Source organism: Macaca nemestrina, chromosome 18, assembly GCF_043159975.1.
Source record: "Macaca nemestrina isolate mMacNem1 chromosome 18, mMacNem.hap1, whole genome shotgun sequence".
Lineage (NCBI taxonomy): Eukaryota > Metazoa > Chordata > Mammalia > Primates > Cercopithecidae > Macaca > Macaca nemestrina.
This window is the reverse complement of record NC_092142.1, coordinates 46,489,399-46,502,348: the sequence shown is the minus strand read 5'-3', so window position 1 is coordinate 46,502,348 and position 12,950 is coordinate 46,489,399. Positions and strand designations below refer to the sequence as shown.

At 38.0% G+C, this 12,950-nt stretch overlaps 1 protein-coding gene across 6 annotated transcripts in view; it reads right to left on the bottom strand.

The window, feature by feature from the left end:
• Nucleotides 1-12,950, bottom strand: part of LOC105492220 (phosphorylase kinase regulatory subunit beta) — a 227,627-nt gene that overhangs the window by 73,685 nt on the left and 140,992 nt on the right. For all 6 annotated transcript variants that reach the window (XM_011759241.2, XM_011759242.3, XM_011759239.3 and 3 more), the window contains one exon: nucleotides 6,324-6,418. In XM_011759241.2, the coding sequence (XP_011757543.2) occupies nucleotides 6,324-6,418 (95 nt within the window). The remainder of the gene's footprint in view (nucleotides 1-6,323; nucleotides 6,419-12,950) is intronic.

Genomic DNA, 12,950 nt, shown 5'->3' with positions numbered 1-12,950 from the left:
AAACTGGCCCCAATACTGGCCACAAACAAAATCTCTGAAGCACTGTGACATGCTTGTGATGGCCTTGACGCCTACACTGGAAGGCTGTTGGTTTACCGAATGAGGGCAAGGAACACCTGGCCCACCCAGGGTGGAAAACCACTTAAGGTGTTCTTAAACCACAACAATAGCATAAGCAATGTGTGCCTTAAGGACATGTTCATGCTGCAGATAACTAGCCACAGCCCATCCCTTTATTTCGGCCCATCCCTTTATTTCCCATAAGGAATACTTTTAGTAAATCTTATGACTGGCTTGCTGTCAATAAATATGTGGGTAAATCTCTGTTCAAGGCTCTCAGCTCTGAAGGCAGTGAGATCCCTGATTTCCCACTCCACACTCTGTATTTCTGTGTGTGTGTCTTTAATTCCTCTAGCGCCGCTAGGTTAGGGTCTCTACGGCCAAGCTGGTCTCAGCAATATATAATATTTATATACATCATATATATTTTACTTTATTTTAAAAAAAGAAAAAATGTACTGTGAAGAATCAACAATGTTGACAACTGTATAACCACATGCAAAGAATGAAGCTGGCTTTATACCTCATACCATATATAAAATTAACTCAGAATGGATCACAGGTCTAAATATAAGAGCTAAAACTATAAAATTCTTAGAAGAAAACACAGGCACCCATCTTCATGACCTTGGATTAGGCAATGGTTTCTTAGACATGATACTATAAGCACAAGCAACTAAAGGAAAAAAATAGATAAATGAGGCTTCTTCAAAATTAGAAACTTCTGTGCTCCAAATGACACCAAGAAGAAACTGGAATGATAATCCACAGAATGGGAGAAAATTTTTACAATCATATAAAGGTCTCAGAATATATAAAGAACTGTTACAATACAATAATAAAAAAAACAAATCAATTAAAAAATGACCATAGTATCCAAATAGTTCTGAATGTTCTAAAATTGGTTCTGGTAAATATACTAAAAACCATTTAATTGTATGCTTTAAGTTAGTGAATTGTATGGGATGCAATTCTACCTCAATAAAGCTGCTATTAAAAATAAGTGCTCAATAAATGATAGCCATTATTGTTTAAAAAATTACTCTGAAGAAAAAAGATGAGTAAAGGAACAGAAGAAATCTTTTTACTTGTAGAAAGACTTATGAACATACATTATCCACTATAAAAATTGGAAGTAGGAATAAGATGGCCTAGACAGATAACTATTAAAGGATTCTGAAAGCTGGAAAGAAAGCAGACCGGACTGGCCAGAGGCCTCAGCACTTGAAGAATGGCAATACAGTGAGATTCTTGAGACTACATATATGCTAGGCTGGGCAGTGCAGGAGTCTGCAGCCTGAAATAACCAATAGGCATAGAAAAAAGAAAAATCTATTTCTCTCACCAGAGGACTGGGAAATGGAAAGCACAACAGAGACCAAGTGGGGAGCTCTAATCTCAGCTCTTCAACTGAGATACCAGTTGGCCAATCTGTCTTCAGCAGCAACTTCAAAGTCCTGGTGAGCCAACCCAACCTCTGCTTCACAACCAGAGCACTAATGGGCCAACATATTTGCAGCATCAACAAAGAAGCCCCAGGGAGCTTCCTGACTCCACAGTGCTCTACTACTCAGGTACCCTTGGGCAGTCCAATTCACCTGCAGGGGTTTCAAAGCAATGACAGTCCTACTCAACCCCTGCTCCACACCAGGGGCAACAACAATTAGGCTGATCCTCCCATGTCAGCTGAGCCGGGTAGCTTCTGGCCCTCCACCCAGTGGCATAAGGAGACTTGGGACAAGAAGAAATGGGGCATTACCTGTAGAGGAACACAAATTTGAACTGACAGGGAATTTCTCATTTGAAACTACAGAAGCCAGAGGAAGTGGCACAATATTTCTTACTGCTGAAATAAAACAATTGTTAACTAGCAATCCTATATCCAACGTAACTACCCTTCAGGAATGAAGGTGAAATAAAGATATTCTCAGACAAAGAAAAACTAAGAAATTTGTTGCTAGCACACCTACCCATAGATAATGTCTAAAGGAAGGTCTCCAAACAGAAAGAAAATAACAGAAGAAGGCTGGGACATTCAGACAGGAAAGAACATGAAATGGTAAAAACTGAGGTCAGCACAATAGACTATCCTTCATCCCATGAACTTCTTCAATCAAAGTTTATGGTTGAAGCAAAAATTTTCACAAAATTTGATGTGCTGCTCAAAGAAGACAGAGGAAATATTTTTAAAAATTATGTTTAAGAAATGAAAAAGGTAAGGGAAACTAATGGAAGAAGTAAGGTTTCTATAATTCACTTAAAGTGGCAAAATGATACCACTACACTTTTGATAACTTATGAATGTATACAGTAATTCCTAGAGCAACCAACTAACGAAAATTTAAAAAGTGATATATGAAAAAACATTATAAATGAACATTATGAATAAATTAAAGTGGAATTCTAAAAATTGTTCAAATAACCTGCAGGATTTTCTTCAATGTGTGAATGGTTAAACAAACTAAGGTACCACCATACCATGGCGTACTACTCAGCAATAAAAAGAAACAAACTATGTGATATGGTTTTGATCTATGTTCCCACCCAAATTTCATGTCTAGCTGTAATCTCCAGTGTTGAAGGTAGGGACTGGTGGGATGTGGTTGGATCATGGAAGAGGAGTTCTCAAGAATGGTAGCACCATTCCCCCTTGGTACTGCATAGTGAGTTCTCACAAGATCTGGTTGTTTAAAAGTGTGTAGGCCCTCCCCCTCACTCTCCTGCTCCTGCCATATAAGATGCCTTTTCCTGCTTTGCCTTCCTCCATAAGTAAAACCTCCCTGAGGCCTCCCCAAAAGCCTGGAAGCATGGAAGTTGCTATGCTTCCTGTACAGTCTGCAGAACCATGAGCCAATTAAACCTCTTTTCTTTATAAATCACCCAGTCTCAGGTATTTCTTTATAGCAGTTGAGAATGGACTAATACACTGTTGATACATGCAACAACTTGGATGAATCTCATGGAAATTATGTTGAGTGAAAAAAGCCAATCCCAAAAGGTTAGGTACAGTTCAATTTTTATAACACCCCTAAAATGACAAATTTATAAAATAAAGAACATATTAGTAGTTGCAAGGGGTTAAGAATTGGGGTGAAGGAAGTGGGTATGATTATAAAGGAGTAACACAAGGAAGCCTTATGGTGATATGGGACGGTACAATTAAGTATCTTGACCATGACGGTGGTTACACAAAATTACACAAAATTTTAATAAAATGCAATTAATGTAAAATATAGTCAAAAATAAAGAAACAGAAAACATTTGAGAAAAACTAAGAGACTCACAAGATGATAAGAGTGTTTTGCATGCCTGAGGCCTTGGGCCACGGTGTACCAGTTTGTCCAGAGAGTTTGCACTAACAATGTGATTTACAGTGAACATCTGGGTTTTCCCTGTGGGGCTGGTGCTTAAACAATTGAGATGCTGCATGCCTACATAACTGACCTTTAGTAAAAACTATACACAACAAAGCTTGAGCAAGCTTCCCTGGTTGGCAACACTATGCATGTGTTGACACATACTCACTAGAGTAATTAAGTGCATCTCACTTGACTCCACTGGAAGAAGACACTTGGAAGCCTGTGCCGAAGTTCCTCAGGACTTGCCCCATGTGCCTTTTCCCTTTGCCGATTTTATTCTGTATCCTTTCACAGTAATCACCCCTAAGTGTAAGTGTAACAGCTTCTAAGTTCTGTGAGTCCTCTAGTGAATTACAGTGGCTGAGGGTAGTCATGGGATCCCTGACATACCTTCTTTCAAGGGTAAGCACTTCTACCATTTTCAGAAACTGCTTGGACTTTACTACTCCCTATTTACTTTCCTAACTTGTGGCAGGGTTTAAAGCACCTAGTGAATTCCCACAGATCAGTTAGTTACAAAATCTCACCTGTTCAATCATGACTAAGTGGCTACTGACACCAACATTTCAAACAGAGGGCTGCACATCTAGAGATATGTCTGACCCCTCTATTTCATCAGTCTACTTCGCCCAGCCCTGGGAACAGACATGGGCATGCCAGGTCTTGCCTACTGCTTAAAATGGCTGAGAAAGTGGCAAGGCAGCTCCAATATTTTATATATCACCACAACCACGTGGCAACATATCCACTCCCAGTAGTTTTCTGCTGCAAATATCCCCATCACCTCCCTCTCAGAAACTGTATACAACACTGCACAGAGGTATTCTGCCATGTGGCTACAGGAGAAGAACATTTCTCTTAGCTAGGATGTGGCTCCACTTGGGAGGCATGATACAGATAATTCAGTAGCAGCAGTACAAAGTAATTTTGACATAAAACCTACCTGCAGAGTGAATTCTCTTTAAAATTCACTCTCAGTCACTCACATCCTGATAAGCTTTCTTGAGCAGGAGAGAAAGAGTTGCAAGCAGTATGTTGTACACCAAAATTTACACATAACCCACAGCCATCATTATATGTGTCAAGCATGAAACAACTGTTTAAATTGATGATTTTGTTAGCCAAATGCCTATGAAATGCTTTGATGTTCTCAGGCTCCTGTCCGCACACCTCAAATCTGTGACCTATTAATTTATTTTCTAAGAAAAGGCTTTGAGGTTTTGTCACTCTAGAGAAGTGGGTCACACATGTGAAATACTATTTAAGTGATACATATTAGTCTTAAAATGGCTCAGTCCCAGCACTGGTAACATGAAGTTGGATAAATTCCCTATTTTGCCATGTCTTCAAGTAAAATGGTATATTTCAAATCGGTACAGACTGTACACTTGCACTGCACCTACAAACACTTGTTTTGTTGACATGACACAGTCTGAATCCATAGCTACTAAATGCAAAAATTTAAAACCGATTCCTTCCCCAACACGTCACCAAGTGCTGAGAACAACTCTGCTAATTGTACCAACATGAGCAATAACTAAGATAAAGGCCAAATCCCCTCTTACATAAGGAGCTAACAGGCCAGTGAGAAACTTCCATCACATATTAACACAGGAATTTTATGTTCTTGAGAAAACCATAGAATTTATTTACAAGTCTCTCAAATAGCTTCTCATCCATAAATAACTCAGAGTCATTACATGTTTTGCTGAAGACCAGCAAAAGAGTCAGAGAAACAGTGCAATACAATCTAATGGGGCCGTTGGCTCTCCCTTTCTCTTATGAAAACAAGCACTTATTGCTCTGTGTGTGTGTGTGTGTGTGTGTGTGTGTAAAATATGTATTTTTTTTAATATAAGGAACATTTCCATTTGTAAGATTATCTTCTGTAAGTGTTGATACCAATCTTATTAAATGCATGTTCACTGCTTAGAATCCAAGGCACACATGCAGGTTCATTCCCTTTCTCCTCAGGCAGTTTCCGCAATCCACAACATTCTCATTTTAACAGTCCTCATTACTGGTATCATTTAATACTTGAGGGTTTGCTCAAGTCACTATCAATCTTGCTGATCCTACAAACACTTATTTTGTTGACACAACACAGTCTGAATCCATAGCTACTAAATGTAAAAATTGTATTTTATTTATTTATTTATTTATTTTTTGTTGTTGTTGAGATGGAGTCTTGCTCTGTCGCCCAGGCTGGAGTGCTGTGGCTGGATCTCAGCTCACTGCAAGCTCCGCCTCCCGGGTTTACACCATTCTCCTGCCTCAGCCTCCCAAGTAGCTGGGACTACAGGCGCCTGCCACCTCGCCCGGCTAGTTTTTTGTATTTTTTTAGTAGAGACAGGGTTTCACTGTGTTCACCAGGATGGTCTCGATCTCCTGACCTTGTGATCCGCCCGCCTTGGCCTCCCAAAGTGCTGGGATTACAGGCTTCAGCCAACGCACCCGGCCAAAAATTGTAAAAGTATTCCTTCCCCAACACGTCACCAAGTCGCTGTTGCTGTAACAACTCTGTCAGTCACTCAGCCTTGTCATGGAGCCACAGTGCAGGGGAGACATCAAGCACAGGACTTTCGGGGGATCCCACTCCCTTCGATCACTGGTCCTCCTGCCACCCAGATGCACTGCTTCTTCTCAAAGACACTTGACACCTTAAACTCAATATTCTGAAGATGGAAATGTTTACCTGGAAGGCACTTCGTCGGACCCATCTGAAACACACTTCCTCATTAACAAATAGCCCTTTACCACAAGAAAATCTTAACTAACCAGAAGAGGGAGAAACCTTTCCTTCAGAAGGAACAACAAAAACCTATTCAGAACAAAAATATACTCTTCAATTAAGCTTAAATGTCTCTGGGCGAGTCTAAATTAAGAAATACAATATCTCTTTACCTGATTGGAAAACCTCATGCTCACGTTACGTTGATCTTTTAGTGGGACATAGCGCTGCACAGGATCAATGTCTTTAGGACTGATTAGTTCATCAGCTGAAAAAAAGAAGGGGAATGACATTACTGAAAATGCATTTGCATAACACTATAAACCAACTAGACTTTTAGAAAACACTCCAACAAGAGCAGAATATACATTCTTCTCAGTGTACATGAAACATCCTCCACCAGGATATACCACATACTAGGCCATAAAATAAGCCTCAATATATAGAAAAGGACTGAAATCATAAAAAGTATATTGTCTGACCACAAGGGAATGAAATCAGGAATCAATAACAGAAAGAAATCTTATAAATTCACACATACGTGGAAATGAAAACATACTACTAAATAACTAATGGGTCAAATAATAAATCAAAAGGGAAATGAGAAAATATATTCTAATATACTTTCTGAGGAGATTAATGAAAATAAAGACAAACACCAAAATCAATGGGATGTGGGTAAAACAATGCTCAGAGAAAAAATTATAGCTATAAAGTCCTATATTAAACAGAAGAAAAATCTCAAATCAACAACCTATTTTTCCACCTTAAGACAGTGGATGAGACGGCTGGGCGCGGTGGCTCATGCCTGTAATCCCAGCACTTTGGGAGGCCGAGGTGGGCAGATCACAAGGTCAGGAGTTCCAGACCAGCCTGGCCAACGTGGTGAAACCCCATCTCTACTAAAAATACAAAAAAAAAAAAAAAAAAAATTAGCTGGGCGTGGTGGTGTGCACCTGTAATCCCAGCTACTCAGGAGGCTGAGGCAGGAGAATCACTTGAATCCAGGAGGCGGAAGTTGCAGTGAGCCAAGATTGTGTCACTGTACTACAGCCTGGGCAATAGAGAGAGACTCTGTCTCAAAAAAAAAAAGACAGTGGATGAAAAAGAGCAAACTAAATCAAAAGCAACAGAAGGAAGGAAATAATAAAGATTAGAGTGGAAATTAATGAAACAAAGTATAGAAAAACAATACAGAATCAAGGAAATCAAAAGCTCAATAAAACTTGCAAACCTTTAGCTAGATTGACCAAGAAGAGAGAAGACTCAAATTACTAAATCAAGAATGCAAGAAAGAACAGAGATATAGATCAATGGAACAGAACAGAGTCCTCAGAAATAATACCACACATCTACAGCCATCTGATCTTTGACAAACCTGACAAAAACGAGAAATGGGGAAAGGATTCCCTATTTAATAAATGGTGCTAGGAAAATTGGCTAGCCATAAGTAGAAAGCTGAAACTGGACCCTTTCCTTACTCCTTATACGAAAATTAATTCAAGATGGATTAGAGACTTAAATATTACACCTAAAACCATAAAAACCCTAGAAGAAAACCTAGGGAATACCATTCAGGACATAGGCATGGGCTAGGACTTCATGTCTAAAACACCAAAAGCAACGGCAACAAAAGCCAAAATTGACAAATGGGATCTAATTAAACTAAACAGCTTCTACACAGCAAAAGAAACTACCATCAGAGTGAACAGGCAACCTACAGAATGGGAGAAAATGTTTGCAATCTACTCATCTGACAAAGGGCTAATATCCAGAACCTATAAAGAACTCAAACAAATTTACAAGAAAAAAACAACCCATCAAAAAGTGGGCAAAGGATATGAATAGACACTTCTCAAAAGAAGACATTCATACAGCCAACAGACAGATGAAAAAATGCTCATCATCACTGGCCATCAGAGAAATGCAAATCAAAACCACAATGAGATACCATCTCACACCAGTTAGAATGGCAATCATTAAAAAAATCAGGAAACAACAGGTGCTGGAGAGGATGTGGAGAAATAGGAATACTTTTACACTGTTGGTGGGACTGTAAACTAGTTCAACCATTGTGGAAGACAGTGTGGTGATTCCTCAAGGATCTAGAACTAGAAATACCATTTGACCCAGCCATCCCATTACTGGGCATATACCCAAAGGATTATAGGTCATGCTGCTATAAAGACACATGCACATGTATGTTTATTGCAGCACTATTCACAATAGCAAAGACTTGGAATCAACCCAAATGTCCATCAGTGACAGACTGGATTAAGAAAATGTGGCACATATATACCATGGAATACTATGCAGCCATAAAAAAGGATGAGTTTGTGTCCTTTGTAGGGACATGGATGCAGCTGGTAACCATCATTCTCAGCAAATATCGCAAGAACAGAAAACCAAATACCACATGTTCTCACTCATAGGTGGGAACTGAACAACGAGATCACTTGGATACAGGAAGGGGAGTATCACACACCGGGTCCTATTGTGGGGAGGGGGTAGGGGGAGGGATGGCATTGGGAGTTATACCTGATGTAAATGATGAGTTAATGGGTGCAGCACACCAACATGGCACAGGTATATATATGTAACAAACCTGCACATTGTGCACATGTACCCTAGAACTTAAAGTATAATAAAAAAAAAAAAAAGAAAAAAGAATGCAAGAAAGAAACATTACTAGAGAACTAAAGGATTATAAGAGAATAATATCATATCAAATATATGTCATCAAATTAGATAACCTAGATGAAATGGATGAATTATTCCCAGAAAGACACAAACTACCAAAACTGACCCAAGAAGGAATAGAAAATCTAAACAGATTTGTAAAAAGTACATAAAGTGATTGAAACTTCACACACACAGACACACAAACACAGCTCAAGACTAGATGTCATCACTGGTGCATTCTACCAAGCAGTTAAAGAAAAATTAAAACCAACCTTTCACAAACTGTGCTCCCCCTCCCAAAAAAGAGGGAACACCTCCCAACTCATTCTAAGAGGTCAGTATTATTCTAATACCAAAATCAAAGTATCACAAGAAAATTACAAAGCAAAATCTGTTTTACAGACACAAAAATCCTCAGCAAAATACTAGCAAACCAAATCCAGTAACATAAAGAAGGGATGACACATCATAACCAAGTAGAATCCATCCCACAAATGCAAGGATGGCTTAACAACACAAAGTCAATTACTAATAGACCTTACCAACAAAATAAAGAAGAAAACACTATATGATCACTTCCACAGACTGAGAAAATGCATTTGACAAAATTCAACATCCTTGAATAAAAACATTCAACAAAGTAGGAACAGAATAAAATGTATTCAACCAAATAAAGGGCATCTATGAAAAAGCTACAGCTAATATCACACTCAATGGTAAAAGACTAAATGCTTTTCCCCCAAAGTTCAGGAATAAGACAAGGATGTTCGCTCTCACCATTTCTATTCAACATTGAACTGGAGGTTCCAGCCAGGGAAATTGGGAAAGAAAAAGTAATAAAAAGTATCAGATTGGAAAGGAAAAAAGCTATGGTAGTTAATAGTGTGGTATTAGCATAAGAATAGACACAGAAATAGAATACAGAGTCCAAAAATAAACCCTTGCATATATAGTCAACTGATTTTTGACAAGGGTGTCAAAACAATTCAGTAGGGAGAGAAAGGATTTTTCTTTGTTTTGTTTTGAGACAGAGTCTTGCTCTGCTATCCAGGTGGAGTGCAGTGGCACAATCTCAACTTACTGCAACTTTCACCTCCCAGGTTCTTCTGGTGCCTCAGTTTCCTGAGTAGCTGAGATTACAGGCATTTACCATCATGCCTGGCTAATTTTTGTGTTTTTTGTAGAGACAGGGTTTTGCCATGTTGGCCAGGCTGGTCTTAACTCTTGGCCTCAAGCCTCAGCCTCCCGAAGTCTTGGGATTACATGCGTGAGTCACTATGCCCAGCCAAAAAATGTTTTTTTTAATTGACAAATAGTGCAGAGACAATTGGATATTCAAATGCAAAAGAATGAAGCTGGACCTTTTCCTCACACCATATATAAATATCAACTCAAAATAGATCCAAGAGTTAAATGTAAGAGTTAAAACAATAAAACTGTTAGAAGAAATTATAGGAGTAAGTCTTTGTGACTGATTTAGACAAAACTATGACATCACAACAAAAGTGATAAAAGAAGAGATAAACTGGAGTTCATCAAAATTATAACTTTTATGTGCCGCAAAAGATCCATCAAGAAAGTGAAATAACAGCCCGAAGAACGGTGAGAAAACATTCACAAATCAGGTATCTTGTAAGGGATTTAAACCTAGAAGATATAAAAAACTCATAACAACACAATAATAAAAATTTAAAAACCCAATTAAAAAATAGCCACAGTGTCTACATAGGCATTTCTCCAAAGAAGATATACAAATTACCAATAAGCACATGAAAAAATGCTCAACATTAGTCATTTGGGAAATGCTAACCAAAACCACAATGAGGTATCACTTTGTATCACTTTATATCTATTAGGAAGGCTACAATTGAAAAAGGAAAATAGGTAAGAACGAGTGTTGGCAAAGATGTAGAGAAATAGAAACCCTCACATAGTGTTGATGGGAAAGCAAAATGATACAGCAGCTTTGGAAAACAGTCTGGAAGTTGCTCAAAATGTTAAATGTAAGAGTTAGCATAGACCCAGTAATTACATGCCTAGGTATACACCCAAGAGAAATGAAAAATATGTCAAACAATAATTTTATATAAAGTCTATAGCAGCATTATTCATAACAGCTAAGAAGTGGAAACAACCCAAATGTTCATTTGCTGATGATATGGGTAAATAAAATGTAATGTATACATACAATGGAATATTGTTCCGCCATAAAAAGAATGAATTGCTGAAACATGCTACAACATGGATAAACCTTGAAAATACCACGTTAAGTGAAAGAAGCCAGACTCAAAAGTCCACATTATCAGTTTTGAGTTATATGAAATGTCCCAAATAGGCAAATCTATAGAATTAGACAGTAGGCTAGCCATTGCCTAGTGCTGGGTGAAAGGGTGAAGTGATGAGAGGGAAATGAGGAGTGACTGCTACTGGGCATGAGGTTTTTTTGGCAGGAAGATGATGAAAACATTGTAAAACTGATTGCAGTGATGGTTGCACAACTCTATAAACATATCAAAAATCACTGAATTGTAAACTTTAAATAGGTAAAATATATGGTATGTAAATCATATCTCAATAAAGCTATTTTAAAAATAATAGGAAAGAAGTCAGTTAGATTTCTTTCAGAAAAATAAAGGAAAGAAATCAGTTTGTTAAGAAGCAGTGTTTCCTGATACAAAATTCTAAAAGAGATTTCTGAGAAGGGGCGTTCTTTTTTTATGGGGCAATGACCAACATGAAGGCAATGTTCTCAATTGCTGTTGCACTGTAAAAACGGAAGCCCTTTTAACATGGTAGTTCCTTATGGCAACTTTTGATAAAATCCAAGGATATAACATGGACGGAAATTTAGAGTGAAAGGCAGTGGGGAGGAAGGCACTAAGTCTGTGGTTCTCTGCTGCCTTCTGTTGTAACACACTTGAAGGATACCCATCAGCACCAGAGACTCACTCACTACAGCAGGATTTCTCCATGGGCCTGGAAGAGAATATACGGGGGAGAGGTGGTGGTGGTAGGAAAAGCCCCTGAAATGCAATTCTGCAAAACCTCCTTGGAGTGCAAGTTGTCAGTTATCTACACAAATTTACAGTGAGCATATTTTCCAACCCAGCAAGTCTGCATCTATAAAGTTATCTTAGTTATGCTCACACATGTGCAAATTAACTGATAAAAAACAACAAAAAAATCCAACTTCTAAAGTGAGTCAGCTCACTTCTTCATTTTTACTGCATGTAAGCTATAAAACATGTTCATTTCATTCTTGATCTTTGGCTCTACGCTGATCACTTAAAAACAATACTATGCTGAGTTTTGTATAAATGTACCTGTGTATAATACTTACTAAAAAGATAACAGTTCATTTTCCATAGCTTTTTATATATTGCTTTTAGGTAGTGAATATGACAGAGCAGGGAATCAATGGTTATAAATTTCTTTGCAGCTTTAGGAATATTTCTACATTAGATTTCTATCCTGGGGTACCTTCCAGGCACATCTGCATTGTTATTTGAGACAAAATCACCAAAGGATTTTAGTGACTCTTGGAAGATCTTTTCAATAATAATTAAAGTAGTATTAATAGTAGAATAACAAGGAGGAGGAGGAAGAGCAGCAGCAGAGTCTGCCAGAGCCACCGCGGCCTCTGCAGCAGCAGCAATACCTACACAGTTATTAAGCTCCAGGCATTGTTTTAAGTATTTCACATATATTCATTCATTAATTCTCACAACAACCTTATCATTTTACAGATGATGAACCAGAGGCACCTGAGTGTTTAGGCAACTTTCTTGTGGTTGGTATACAGCAAAGCTGAGACACAGTCAGTTGGCTTCCAGAGTCTGGGCTCTTAATCACATAGTAATCCTGCCCTTTAAGAACACTGACATTCTACACTACATAGGTGAAAATAATACCAGAAGGAGGATGAAATAAAAAAAACTATTCAGACATGTTGCATTTTTCCTATCTAAATCAAGTTGCATAATACCAATGTTCTCCTTTCTCTCTGAAAAAAATATACTTTTTAAAAATTTAAACCAAATCAATAAAAGAAGCAGATATCAACATATAATTTTAATGTATTAATTTCAGTTTAGCTCATGATACAGGGTTGATTAACA